This window comes from Neodiprion virginianus, chromosome 4, assembly GCF_021901495.1.
Source record: "Neodiprion virginianus isolate iyNeoVirg1 chromosome 4, iyNeoVirg1.1, whole genome shotgun sequence".
NCBI classification, from domain to species: domain Eukaryota; kingdom Metazoa; phylum Arthropoda; class Insecta; order Hymenoptera; family Diprionidae; genus Neodiprion; species Neodiprion virginianus.
In genome coordinates, this window is record NC_060880.1 from 24,622,790 (window position 1) to 24,636,666 (window position 13,877).

Here is a 13,877-nt window from a genome sequence, read left to right on the forward strand (position 1 = left end):
AAACGTAAACAGGTCTTAGAAAGCGTAGACTTCCATCAAAATACCATTGATTTTTTGATTGACTAAAAAAATTAGCGTTTTCCGTTAATCGATGCAATGTAACTCACGATCAATTTGTGTTTTTGTTCACTGGTCAAAGATGAGTCCTTCAGATCCCTTGCAAATCGTGAATACCGTCTAATTTTCGAAAAAGAAATACTAAAACGAAAGAAGGTTTATCCAATCAGTTTATCAATCATTGCACAGAGCATGAGCATGCAACAATTCGGACACGCGGCGTGCATTATAGTATACATACCTCGTATGTGTATCTATTTCGATATATGCGTTACACGTATATATTGATACTGCCAGCGCCAAAGTATACCAGTACCTGCTGTGGTTTTAGGATATAAGCGTTTTAGGCAATTGAACATAGTTTAGAGGTTACAGTAGTCCGTAATATAAAGGCTCGATAAACCTCTGTAATAATATTTAATAGTAATAATAATAATAACAATAACAACGTTGATGAAACTAATAATAGTAACGCACCAGAATATTAATAATAATAATAACGATAACTGTATTTGTAATAATATAATAATCTTAATAACAATAACAATAACAATAACAATAATAATAATAATAATAATAATAATAATAATAATAATAATAATAATAATAATAATAATAATAATAATAATAATAATAATAATAATAATAATAATAATAATAATAATAATAATAATAATAATAATAATAATAATAATAATAATAATAAGGAAACAATTGAGAAAAGTCACCACTCCAGAAGCCCAGCGGAAGTCTGAAGATAGAATAATAATAGAAAAAGAAATCATCATCACTAATAACAATGATAAAATAATGAAAAAGGATTTCAAAACTCGGATAAACAAAGGAGCACCACTGAAGTCCAGCCGGGGAACCCTGGAATTACCACATTTTTACTCATACGTACGAATAGAGGTATGAGCAAATTGTCGTTCGTTGAATTTAAACTTGAATAGTTGTAAACGATTCCGTTGCTGATATAGAACATAACCGCGTAGTAACTTTCGTAACAAAGGTTAGCTTTTGTTTATTCATCATTTCATATACGTACGCTGTTTAAGAAATTTCCAATGGTGAGAAACCTAGTGCACTGAGAAAAAAATAGTTAGTCCAAGAAAATCGATATTTAGTGATGTCGGAGAAACATATATTTGCTGGGTTGGCGAAAAATTTTAGTAGAAAGAAAATGAACGTTCAGCCGCGGCTAGACAATATCCGTATTGCTCGGCTTGCAAAAAAAGATTTATTTGGCTGAATTGACAACGTTTATTCTCAGTGTATAGCAACAACGAATTTCACCGTGGACACACCGGTGGGAGTTGGGAATGATAATGCGGCACTGGGACACCTCGTGGCAAAAATATGCGTTACTCTAACTGGGCCATATTTAATTTTAAAATACCTCTTGCATCCTATTTTCGCAGCATTTTAATTCCGCATAATAAAACTGAAGCCGCAAAGCTTGCACGAAATTGTCTGTACTACTCCATTCGCATAATTGACCTAAAACCAACTGTCAATAGCGAATTTTTAGCCAGATGATTATTATATTAAGGTGCAGAACATTTTTTTTTTTTTTAAGCTGGTGTGAATTTATTTTGTCCCATGGAGTTAACAGTATAGAGTAAACTTTCTTATCCAAATGAGACTCTTTCGGATTTTAGACAAAATGTTTTTCCCTACCAGATAACGTCTTTCGACACATTGGATCCCAATACTTGAGTCGCGAAAGGTTTGCAAGATAGAAAAGTGAGGTTCATAGAGGTCTGTCTAGTGTCGTTACTTTTTAACAGTCTGTAAGTATAGTTGAGTGAAAAGGGAAAGAGAATAATGAAATTGGTGATAAGCCGAGGTAAATCTGTCCCTACTAAAAATGACCATATCTTAAATCATATAATCTTGTGACCGAAATCAGCTTGTAATTTATTACAAGATTTATCTTGTAGATTCGAGAAAAATATGTGAAAAATCACGAATCGACAGATATACTAGATCAAAAATCATATAGAGTTGAGAACGTTTGATGATTCGTACTTTTGTAATTTATTGCGTGATTTTTTATTCATTTTTCTCAAATTTACAAGACAAATCATGTAATAAATTACATGTTGATTCCGATCATAACATCTTCTGATTTATTACTTGAACATTTTCGATAGGGATGTCTAACAATACACGAAGGAGGATCGTGCAAGCTGTTTTTTTTTTTTTTTTTTAATTCAGCAAGGCTGGAAAAAGAAGGACAAACAAAAAAACAATTGTAAAACGCAATTGGACTGATTGTGAATTATTATATACTCGCTGGATTTTTGTCCAGATACGTCAACGCTGCTGTATAATGTAAATGTACACGTTAAAAAATATCTTTATACTTACGCGTCTACTATAATTGTACCGTCGGCTGTGCTCCCGCGGAAACCGCAACTGCATTTTTTTACCTACGTCTTAAATTACTAGCTCCGGTCTAACCGAAAGTTTGGTAAATTCAACAATTTCTACATTTCGCTGCATAGCTCGTATATGTATGTATTTCGGACTGATTCTAATAAACATAAACTTATCGTAACCTAGGTGTATGCGAGTAGGTGAACTAGCGTAAATGTTACTCCTAGATCTGATATTGTATCACACATTTAATATGATAGAAAAAGAAAAAGAAAGAAAATTATACGTACTTCGATTGTAAATGCGTTTCGTGTTCTTCAGTATTTCTTAATCAACATATTTGTATATTTACCTTCAGAAACTGGATATTGGACGTCCAGTAACGCCTCGACTGGTTTATTTTTAGTCATGTGTATATATTTTTTTAAATACCATATATTCTGAACGTTACTAGACTTCCCGCGTTACCTGGCCATAGATATATACACCAAACGATACACATATATATTTAAAGCGACTACGTATCGGAGAAATTATCTGAACGCGACAAAATATCTAAATGAATTATTAGTCTTAGTAAAAAATTGAATAAGTACTTTATTAAATAGACGTTTTAGTTTTTATTTCTGTCAAAGTTGTGCGTACAGAACCGTGAAAATAATATTACACACAGATTATCGAGAATCTCATCTTTTGACATCGCATTTTTACCCACACCTGAAGTAGAAGACTTTTCTATTATTTCACAATGAAACAGCAAACAGTTTCGTTCGTAATTCGCATAGCATTATAACCTAAACATGTAGATTGTCGTGCATACATATATATGTAATAATATGTATATACATGTATACACGCGCACCTATATATATATTTATTATGTATACATAAATATATGTGCATATTCATCGTTTAATGCTTAGAAAATTTGTTGTTGATACAAGAACTGATGATACTTGTGAGACTGTGCGGGCGCCTTATATATTGAGAAAATTAATTAAAATCGAAAACGATACAAAGACAAAAAAAAAAAAAAACTAAAAAAAAAAAGAAAAGAAAACCACATACATGCCTGTAATATGATATGGGTAAAAAAGAAACATAAAAGAATATGTGAATAGGTAAAATTTTTGATTCTGCGAAATGAATTAGTACATTGTGTGTTAAGGGCGAAATGAAGGCGATCACACGCGAGTGAAATCCCTTTTCCGCCCGTGATGCTCGCGATTTTTTTTTTGTTCTAGTCCCCGTGAAAATACGCCTTCCACGCAAAGTTACACCCAAAATGAAAATTGTAATTTTACGCCCGCTACACAAAACGCGAGAAGGCGTTTTTATTCATGGGGGGTTGGACGAAGAAAAAAATTTAGTATCGAACTGGATTTCGCGGGACGCATGGCCAACGCACCTACGTTACGTGAATACTTTCTTGTGATAATCTAAAATTTTGACTGAGCTGCATTATTATCTAATTGTACGCCTGCAGCTGATCCGCGATATTTCTTTATCTTTTCGTTGTTCTGTATACCGATTAATTATTATTATCCGTCGCTCAGTTTTTCAGTCATTGAGTGCAATTCAAGTGAAATATACAAAATATACGATACAAAATATCGGAATAACCAGGCGCAGTGTTGAAACTTGAAGATTATAATTAAAGATTGAAGTATGGTAAAGCCGACGTCTTGTCGAGCACTTCATTGGTTTGGGAATTCGATGAGCTTTACCTACGTTGTTTTTCCACACATCTTCACTAAACGCTTTCACGATATAACGCATCGATAATAATTGTCAAGTCTATCGTAGCAACCATGTGCTTCTCAAATCATTTAAATTATTTTTCAAACATTTCTTCAGATCCTGCAATATTCGTAATAAATTTTTGTAGGCATTTGAAACTCCGTAAATCTCTTATTCCTCATTTGAACAGGATATTTTACGCTTACAAGGAAAAAAGTAATGAAATTAAACGAAATTTTACGCTATAAGGATCATGTGAATCTAAAAGAATGTTCGATCGAAAATTGTGTAACTTAATTCTACTAAGTCGCTAACAAGCACTTTATACCTGGAAATATTTCGAATTAAACGAAAGAAATAGAACGTTCCGTTCTCACCTATAATGTATCGCGAAAAAGTTTATCACGACGATTTACTAATTCGCACAAATTTCGAACCCCCCGGAATAAATTTCTCATCAAGAGTGTACCATGGGCACCATGAGCTGAATCTCCTGGCAAGCAAGTGAATTATTCGACGTCTATTATCAAGAATGAAAATACAAATTTGAAACTCGAGTCGATCGTAAATTAAACCTGTCAACTTACTTAAAATTGCGAAAGCAAATTTCGTGGGTGAAATATCTGATATGTAACTAATTTGGCATTGGTACAAAATCAACATTGCCGCCATTCCCGATTTTAGAATTTCAATTCGGTTGTTCAATAATTACGAGCATTCACTAGCTTTCAAAAGCTTCTAATTGTAAAACGGCATCTAAAATATTGAGCACGGTGAACATCCATCGTCAATGATTAAGACTGAAAACACGCAAATGAACTTGCAAAATTGCCTATAGTTCACTCTTAATGTACACACCAAGCGCATGAAGTAATTCACCAAGCTGTATAATCCCGAGTGCAATTTGACCAGTGTAAAAATTATTTTGTTAACGTCTCTTCTTTCTGTTTGTTTTATTTTTTTATTTTTTATTAATTTTTTTCTTACCACGACTACGAACTTATTATCTAACTAAAAACTATCATAATTCATGTGGATCGATTAATTTCACCTAAAGTACATGATATAATGTATAATACTGTATGAAATGTTTATATGGAATTTCCATGAGCAGGGTATCACATATACTGTTAGTACAAACGAAATAAATAAAATACATCTGAATGATTGAAAAATTGAATCGTGAAGATTTTTGTAAAATCATTTTAAACACGGAGCTTGAGATATTAGTATGGTATTATTATAATGAAACGGATTCTGCTTTCCATTATGACACTTTTGTTTTATAGCAGGATATTGTACGGATAAATAGATCAATCAATGACGCACGTTCAGCGTATACTTTCGCAATCATTGGAATAAATAGCGTAAGGTTGGGATACGGACGGAATATCGAGAAATTTTCAATTAATACTCAAGTACTTGAAATTACATTTTCAAATAATATTTCCGAAGGCGAGAATTAGCAGTCAAACCACGCGGCAACATCAATTAGTCGATGTCTCGCCGATATTTTCCTACGAGTGACAATTAGCCTGACTTGAAAATAAATCGGGTCAACCTTTTCTTCTTATCGAGGAATTAAACACTCCTGAAGTTGGATCTTTGCACCTGACATCGGGGTATCGAAACTTTGAAAGATTTCGCGACTTCGAATGATTCCATGTGATTTGAAGTGAGTTAACGTAGTAACTTCACAAGACTTGAGATGACTTCGCGCGACTTGTCGAGACTTTGCGAGATTTCGATTAATTTCAAGCGACTTTATAACTTCGAGTGATTTTACGTAAGTTCGTGGCTTAAAGTCATTGAACTGGATTGTTCTTTTTTCTCTCATTGCCTGCACCTGACTTCGGGCATTGTTACTCCGTTGCTTCATATGAGAACGCGATGGTACACAGATCACAGAATTGTGTTCAACAGATCCAATTGCATCCCACCAACGTGTAGCGCGAAATGATTACGAACGTATAACGAACATGTGATATAATTCATCCATAGCTGTAAAGGTCGTAGGATGAGGAGTCGGTGCTCTCCAGTTATACGTTGTTGAATTAATGCATCCTCTATTATTGTAAAACTTTATATGAATGAAAAGATTTTAATTGCTATACGCGTCCGTTACGACAGTTGTTACAATATTACCATAATTATATGATATATTTGCCGTATTTCTTTAATGAGTATATAAATTTACCTGGGAAATTTGTCATTGACAAACTATATGAATAACTCGACACGGAAGTAGAGACATTTACAAATTATACCCGTTAATCTATATACATATGTATATCTATGGCATAAAATAGAAAGTAAAATATTGATTAATGATATATATGTATTTTTAAAAGAGGTATATGCTGTTCTGTCGTTCGGAGATGTACATTTATTACTTACATATATTATATATACATACAGTTATATATTACACGAGTATATTCGGTTCATAAGCGGACATTAAGATTTTTATTTTTTTTTTTTTTCAAAACACAAACCACACATATACCATCATTTGCATTGAGACTTGGTTAGAACGAGTGAAGAAACAATGTTTACCTGTACATTTGTTGAACGAAGGTGTACATTTTTACAACTGTACTCGTTTATGTGTTCTGTTTTTTCGAAGTTGAGAAATAAAATTTCCACGCTCCGTATCTTGACCGTACTTTATTTCGAGTACATCGCAATTCCGACTAAAACACTATCTTTGCATCTCCCCCCATCCGAAAATCACGTCCTCGAACTGCAACCGTTAAATCGATATGTTTTGTTCAAAGTACAGGAACAAGCGACACACGTTCTTTCAATGTCCTCCAATTGCACAAGATTCGATACACAGTTTTCAAAAGAAATGGTAAATGTCTAGTAAATCCGATCAGCAATATTATTAGAATAACGAAATTTTTCAAAAGTTCTTTAGCTAGATCAACTAATGCATCGTGAGTATTTCAATAGTTCGTGTGAGAATGATTACAATCTAAAAAGAAAAAGTGATAACCACAGTGATTCGAAAGCTTGTGTAACCTATAATAAATTGTATTGAATTGATGAAAAAAATAGTTTACACGCCTATACGTTCTCTTATTTACACGATAACCGAACTTTGAAAGTTGAAGATATTCCGAGTAAATTTGAAACTTGAAATACATGCGAACACGATTAAATACGTCTAACAAAACCGATTGATCACTGAGTATCGAACTTTAACTCCAATTGATACAACGGTAATAAAATAGGTACATACATTTTAAAACTATATTCAAACCAAAAGCAGGAGATACGTACATCATATTTAAAGGTAAAGTAATGAATAACTATAATTGATTTTGTAAATACTTAAATATATATATATATGTACCTAGTTGAATAGACGGAAGAGAAATAGAAAAGTGAAAAACACCCTTATCGAAGAATTTCACAATTATACGTACATACACAGTACACACATACATACACTGAAACACAAAAACACGTACACAAACAGTAGAGATTCATGGAAGAATAATGTTTCCTCAAACAATTGATTAATAATGTTGAACAGAGATATATTGTAAATAATTTGAAAGAAATTAAAAAAAAAAAAAAGAAGTAAGCAGTTATTAATATGCAATTATAAGGTCACTAGATGCGCACGCACCGAATAACAAATCACGGCCACGAAGCTGAACATTATATTATATACAACAAACGTGGGCATATATAACGCAATTATGAATACTTTTGAACGTATTGCATTGAAAGAATTACAATGTTATGTACATGCAAACTTTAGTATGGTAATATGAATTTCTGGGGTTTTAATCATAGGATAATATATCAGCATAATATTAATTGTTAATATAAAATGAAAAAAAAAAAAAAAAAAATTAAATAAAAATAAAAATAAAAATGCCTTGTTTTGTAGCATCTTTTAGCTTTATACCTATAAATATGTATAGTTACCTTGGTCATGTTTAGACTGATTTTTTATTACATTAGATTGTGAAGCGGAATCGAGACATTTTCTAATACTACACGAACCTTATTCATCGACACGAAATTATAACCCGTACAATTAGACTTTCGTGGCTAAAAACCCGATTTTTCATAGATTTAACGTTTTACGCGGGCTCGAGATAAAAAGTAGGTTACTCAAGTCTCTTAATTGTGAATTAATCCTCATCGTTTTACGTATTTCTTCTCGACCGGCTCGTTCTTAGAAATCGATTTAAGTGCAGAAGTACATATTTGCAACGAATTTAAAACTGAAATGACATGAGTTTATTGCTTATAATTGCACCTTACTTTTTTAATAAATACTGAACTGACAACGAGCCCCGCGTTATTTAATTCTCAATTTTCCTAATTCATACTAATTTTTCGCGAGCGATGCAAATGAGTAATGATAACGGCATTGCCAGGGAATCCGGCTATTTGTCGTGTAAATCGTTTGCATTCTATCGCAGCTCCTTGGAATGATATTATAGGTATGAAATATTTTTAATGTCACAATTTATTTCCCAACAACTCAACTATCTAGCATTAAATTGTTACATTGATTTGTAACATATTCGTGAGCTAATATACACTGACGGAAACAGAGACAAAAAAAAGAAAACACTTAGAAACTAGAAAAGGTAAAAGAAAGAAAACGAGCAACAAACAATTATGTACTTGATACGATGTAATATATTGGTTATTTATTTTTTTGTTTTTACAAGTATATATATAACACGTATATAATAAATGCATATGCAGATAAGAACAAACACACACACACACACATGCAAATATATAAAGTAAAGAAAAATTATATATACACTTTATATATAGTATTGAATTTGTTTTATGTATTGAATAATTCGTATATTATTGTAATTTTCGGATGTACGTTCTATTTGAAAGTAGCCTCTTGATTAAACGACTACTGTAAGATTTCTAGAATTATTACATTGTGGATTTTATTGAAATCTGCCCATATTTGAGGAAGTAATAAAATACAATACATAACTAATTATAACCACACTATCTGTGAATGTTATTTTTGTATGTTGGTACAAAATTAACGCAATGTATACAACTATATAATAACTGCAAACATGGGCAGATTTTTCACACAATGAATTGTTGAGATGATTACGATTAAAACTAACAATTAGTTATTATCAAAAATTATTAATTAATTGTATACACGTTAATTACTATCGCATAATATTATTGATTATTACATTACATAATGCTTATGTCTACATTTTGTCGCCCCTTCGGATACCTTAAACTTCGGATCCAGAGAAAGTAAATTTTGTTATATTTTAGAGACAGAAATACACTATATAACGAGACATTAAAATTCGTTTTATATCTCTGAAGTATGAATTTTATTAATTTTATCTCTTTTTTTTCTTTTGCACGCCGTCCTTGTCAGCCTCGTTATTAATGCATATTTCATAAATTTTTACATACATCACATTACGCTTACAATTAGAGGAAATGATACGATATTCACGACAATAATATCAACTCATCGAGGCTCTCAATGTTCAACCACGGTCAGAAAACTAATAAGCACAAACTTTGAGCTAAGAAAAAGTATACTCCGATAATTGGTCTGTCTTGAAAACCGTGAATCTGTTTTTCTTTTATGTAAATATCTCCTTTGACGTTGTTTTCAAGGGACCTTTCAGCAAAACGTTGCTACATTAATTGCTGTGCGATCTACTATATTTATTTAATTATTCCCACAAAATTGAACGAATTGATGATTTTCTAATTCAAATACGGGGTCGAACTAGATATTATTTAAATCAAATAACGTGCGGTTGAATCAAGTAAACGGGATTAGTTAGTTTCGAAAAATTTTGTATGTGCATGTCGGTGTGATATGGATTACCTTAATCCTTTGCAATCCACATACATACATTCATTCAACTTGTACTCTATGAAGGTAATAAATTAACTCTCGTTTGTATGAAAATGAATTTTTCTCAACTATCTTATAGCTTTCAAAGCTACCGCTGTACTATAGGCAGATAACTTGCTATTATTACAATTGCACATGTACTTTGAAGAGCGAGATGATTACTTTAAGCGCTACTTTTTCATTTTTCATTCAATACGACTTCTGAAAATGGCGAATTTTCCGTACTTCGGAATCGAACATCTGGTTAATGTTAACTACATGTGGTACTATTTTCAGTAGTATTGATTAATGACAAATGAATCGCGCCAAATAATAGCGTTCCGTTTGTATCGAGTTAGAATTGCATTTCAAATTAAAATCCACCCTTAATGGTATTCTATCGGAATAGTTATTGCAAGTCGAATATATATTTTCATCACACTTTAATTTACAGTACGTAGCCGACATGTAACAACGCAACATTTGTATCACTATTTTTTCGGCGATCCCAGCGCATCAATTGATCTGGTAAATTGCATTTACACCGCGAGATAATGCCACTTACAGGCGTACATTTGCCGTCATGTATTATCAAGAGTTGGTTCGAATTGTAGTTCAAATGAATTTTGTCAATGACAAGCTTTTTCCCATTTTTTAAAAAATTGTTCATAGTAGAACTTGAAGAGTTTCTAAAGCAATAATATGGCCAATATGAGACTGTGTTTGTGAAAAATATCTTTGTTTCGGACAAACTCGAATATGTTGATATCACATTTACTCTTCAAAAGAAATAATTTTTTATACCAGATACTTTCAATGTCACGATGATCAGAAATTTCCTTACGAAGACATGAAATCAAGATCTTGAGTATTGTAGTGAAATGATACGATTGTTTCTACGTGAAAGGATTTTCTTTTGTAAAATGGATTTGACGACATCGATAATTTAAGGTTTTTGTGATATGGAGATATTTTGTTCATAGAGATTGTTAAACATTCGCCATATCATTGCTTTAAATTAGATTATAACAAACTAAAATTATCCAAAAATTTAGAAGATTATTGTCTGTGGAATATCTTTACCACGGGCGCGTCTGTTTAATTTTACTACTTGGACATTGGCGACTTATTTTCAGAGTAAGTTAGAACATAAAAGTGCATATAATATAGAAATACAGACCAAAACGGATGAGTTGTTAGTTATACTCAATTTGTTGTACCTAGCTATTCGAAATTATATTTATCAATGCACCAACTAGTTTCTGCCAACAACTAAACAGTTAATGATTCAATTGTACATGAAATTTTTTCGAGCCTCACTCCCTTGAGTCAGCATTTGAATAAAACATGATTTACATTAAAACTGATAGGATTTGAAGGGCCAGTCGACTTGGTAGAAAATGCACCTGATATACAAAGTACTGTGAATAGCAGCAGGAAGAATAAAGAAGGAATGGTGATAAGTGAAGGATTTTAAATGATGGACGTTTGAAAGTTTGAATGAATAACGGAAAATATTTATTAAACAGTAATCATTCCAATACCACTTGCCATAAATACAGGGACGATTGTATACAAGTCAAAAATACTCAAAGTTCAAATTCCTGTAACACGGTAACTGTTATTTGAAATACATGGCTTCTATAATACTGTCAAAATCCCACTATCCAGCGATATAACATGTTATCAAATAGAACTTTGTGAAATTCATCACCACTGATGGAATCACATCAGGTCAGCTGGATAATCTTTCAGTGCTGGAAGAGGAATCTGGACCCCAAGGCTCACCGAACGAACGAATAACGTTCAAAGTGGGTACAAACAATCAAGTATGTCGCACTTTAATGTAAAACAAGATCGTTCTTTAATCCTAGTCTTATTCTCCAGGAGTGATAGTGTGAGCCGCGGATATGAGGGTGTCGTGAATTTCTTTGGCATAAGCCACCTGAGACCTTACGGTCATGAGGAACTGTGGATAGGTGAGAGCCGGACCTTCTTGTCCCGAGACAGCCTCAGTTCTGGTGGTGGCAACGGACATCGGAAGATACCTTACAGAGCTTGAATTCTGGGACAAGCATTCAATCGAAGTTTTCAGATGAAGTTCAATCTGATCGCATATCGAATAAAACTCCTCAATGTTCTTGTCGAATCTGTATTGAACGGGAACATCGATACCTTTGTAAGTTCCTACGTCGACGAGGCTGTTTTGTTGCAGAGTTGAAGCTGCTGTTTTCAAGGCGACAGCGAGAGAATCTCTTAGCGGACCGACAAGGGATTTCACCTTCGATATATTATCCAACTTTTCTTGCGTGTGTTGCTGTTGTTGCGGTTGCTGTTGTTGCTGTTGCTGAGGTTGCTGCGGTTGCTGCTGCTGTTGCGGCTGCTGTTGTTGCTGCTGTTGCTGCTGCTGTTGCTGTTGCTGTTGCTGTTGCTGCTGCTGCTGTTGTGCTTGGGGTATTTGGGGGTTAGGTTGCGACATTTGTCCTAATCCCATTTGTCCTGGCTGAGCAATTTGCGATATATTCATGTCGCAGTAATGTCACAGCGCTCAACTCCTTCTTTTCAAACGAATTGGTATTCTCTCAAGTCCACCGACGAAGATTGAACGAACGCCACAAAGAAATATATCGGTGAGCCACAAGGCTCACAAGTCACAGCCGATGATCCTGTAATTTGTAAATACAATTTTGACATAAAAGTTGCGGAAACGCAAGAAAGCTTGAACCAACAGTGTCGACGAAGCCGTTCCCGTTCATCACCGTGAGTCGGTAATACAGGTATTCTTATTTTTGTTATGAATCGTTGTCCAGATTTTCGCGCGAAAACTCGATTCATTCGGAAAACTAATCGGTTAATAAATTTTCACATCTGCAGTCATATATTCGTACGATTTTGCTCAATTTTACAGGGATTATAACGAATCTCAGGTATGCAAGCTAGATTACATCCGATATCTATTGGCGTTTTTTTCTCTGGCAGATGACGCCACTCTTCTCTACGAGAGAGTCGTTGTATCATGAATGGGAAGACTGGTGAGTGGTAGATATTTTGGTACCATTATTTTTAATTCAATATTACATGCATACATATTTGCTAATCTGATTTCCGATATACGCAATCATGAATTATACCCATGTTATGTCAGTGGATATAACTGAACCGAGAAAAAGGATCGTATGGAATGTGGAAAATTCATCCCGACACTAGAATCACTACGTCATTCGATTCTCCCTATTTACGAGAGTGATCTGAACTACTCGAGCAATCAGAGTTTTTTTCGACTGTCGGTTTCCCCAATTTACCGGCTTGGGAGATTGTATTTACGGAGTCGAATAAGTTATTGTCTGACTTGAGTCAACGTCTGATCGAACTTATCCATATAACATACCTATGTAAATCAAACTAAAGACAAACAAAGCTTTACGATCATGAAATCATCAACGACAATACACCGGCATATATTACGATGTTCTCAGTTATGCCCACAGATTACGATTAGAGATTTTGATAGCTTGGTGTTTATTTAACGGTGTATGCGTCATAAATGCCGATTCGAATACTTCAGTAGAAACTGCATGTACTTGCATGAAACATTATTTAAAGCAAATTACTAATTATTCACATCCAAGTTTTTACTATCTATTACACTTGCGACATTTGTTCTCTAGTCAATCAACCCGTTCGGCAGTTTGTATGTAGTATTTTGAATTTTCCGTATGTCCAAACCTCTACATTAGAAAAATAAGAAACTATGCAGAGCACAAAATAAGTAGCATGAACGCCCCTCGCCTCTAATCGAACAGAACAATTTGTATTTCAA

General features: G+C 33.5%; 1 protein-coding gene and 1 long non-coding RNA gene across 2 annotated transcripts; one reads left to right on the forward strand and one right to left on the reverse strand.

Moving 5' to 3' along the window:
- Nucleotides 1-670: 670 nt before the first annotated feature.
- On the forward strand, nt 671-9,500 carry LOC124302260 (uncharacterized). The gene is made up of 2 exons (XR_006907670.1): nt 671-969; nt 1,331-9,500. It is a non-coding gene; the product is annotated as an uncharacterized LOC124302260 (long non-coding RNA).
- A 2,044-nt stretch (nt 9,501-11,544) lies between these two features.
- Nucleotides 11,545-12,743, reverse strand: LOC124302259 (mediator of RNA polymerase II transcription subunit 29-like). The gene has a single exon (XM_046758210.1). It carries the CDS (start codon nt 12,582-12,584, stop codon nt 11,934-11,936), a length of 651 nt encoding a protein of 216 aa, XP_046614166.1. The 5' UTR covers nt 12,585-12,743; the 3' UTR covers nt 11,545-11,933.
- Nucleotides 12,744-13,877: the final 1,134 nt, after the last annotated feature.

Bases quoted from the DNA above. Each gene is read 5' to 3' on its own strand.
- LOC124302259 (XM_046758210.1), bottom strand. From the start codon at position 12,584: ATGAATATATCGCAAATTGCTCAGCCAGGACAAATGGGATTAGGACAA.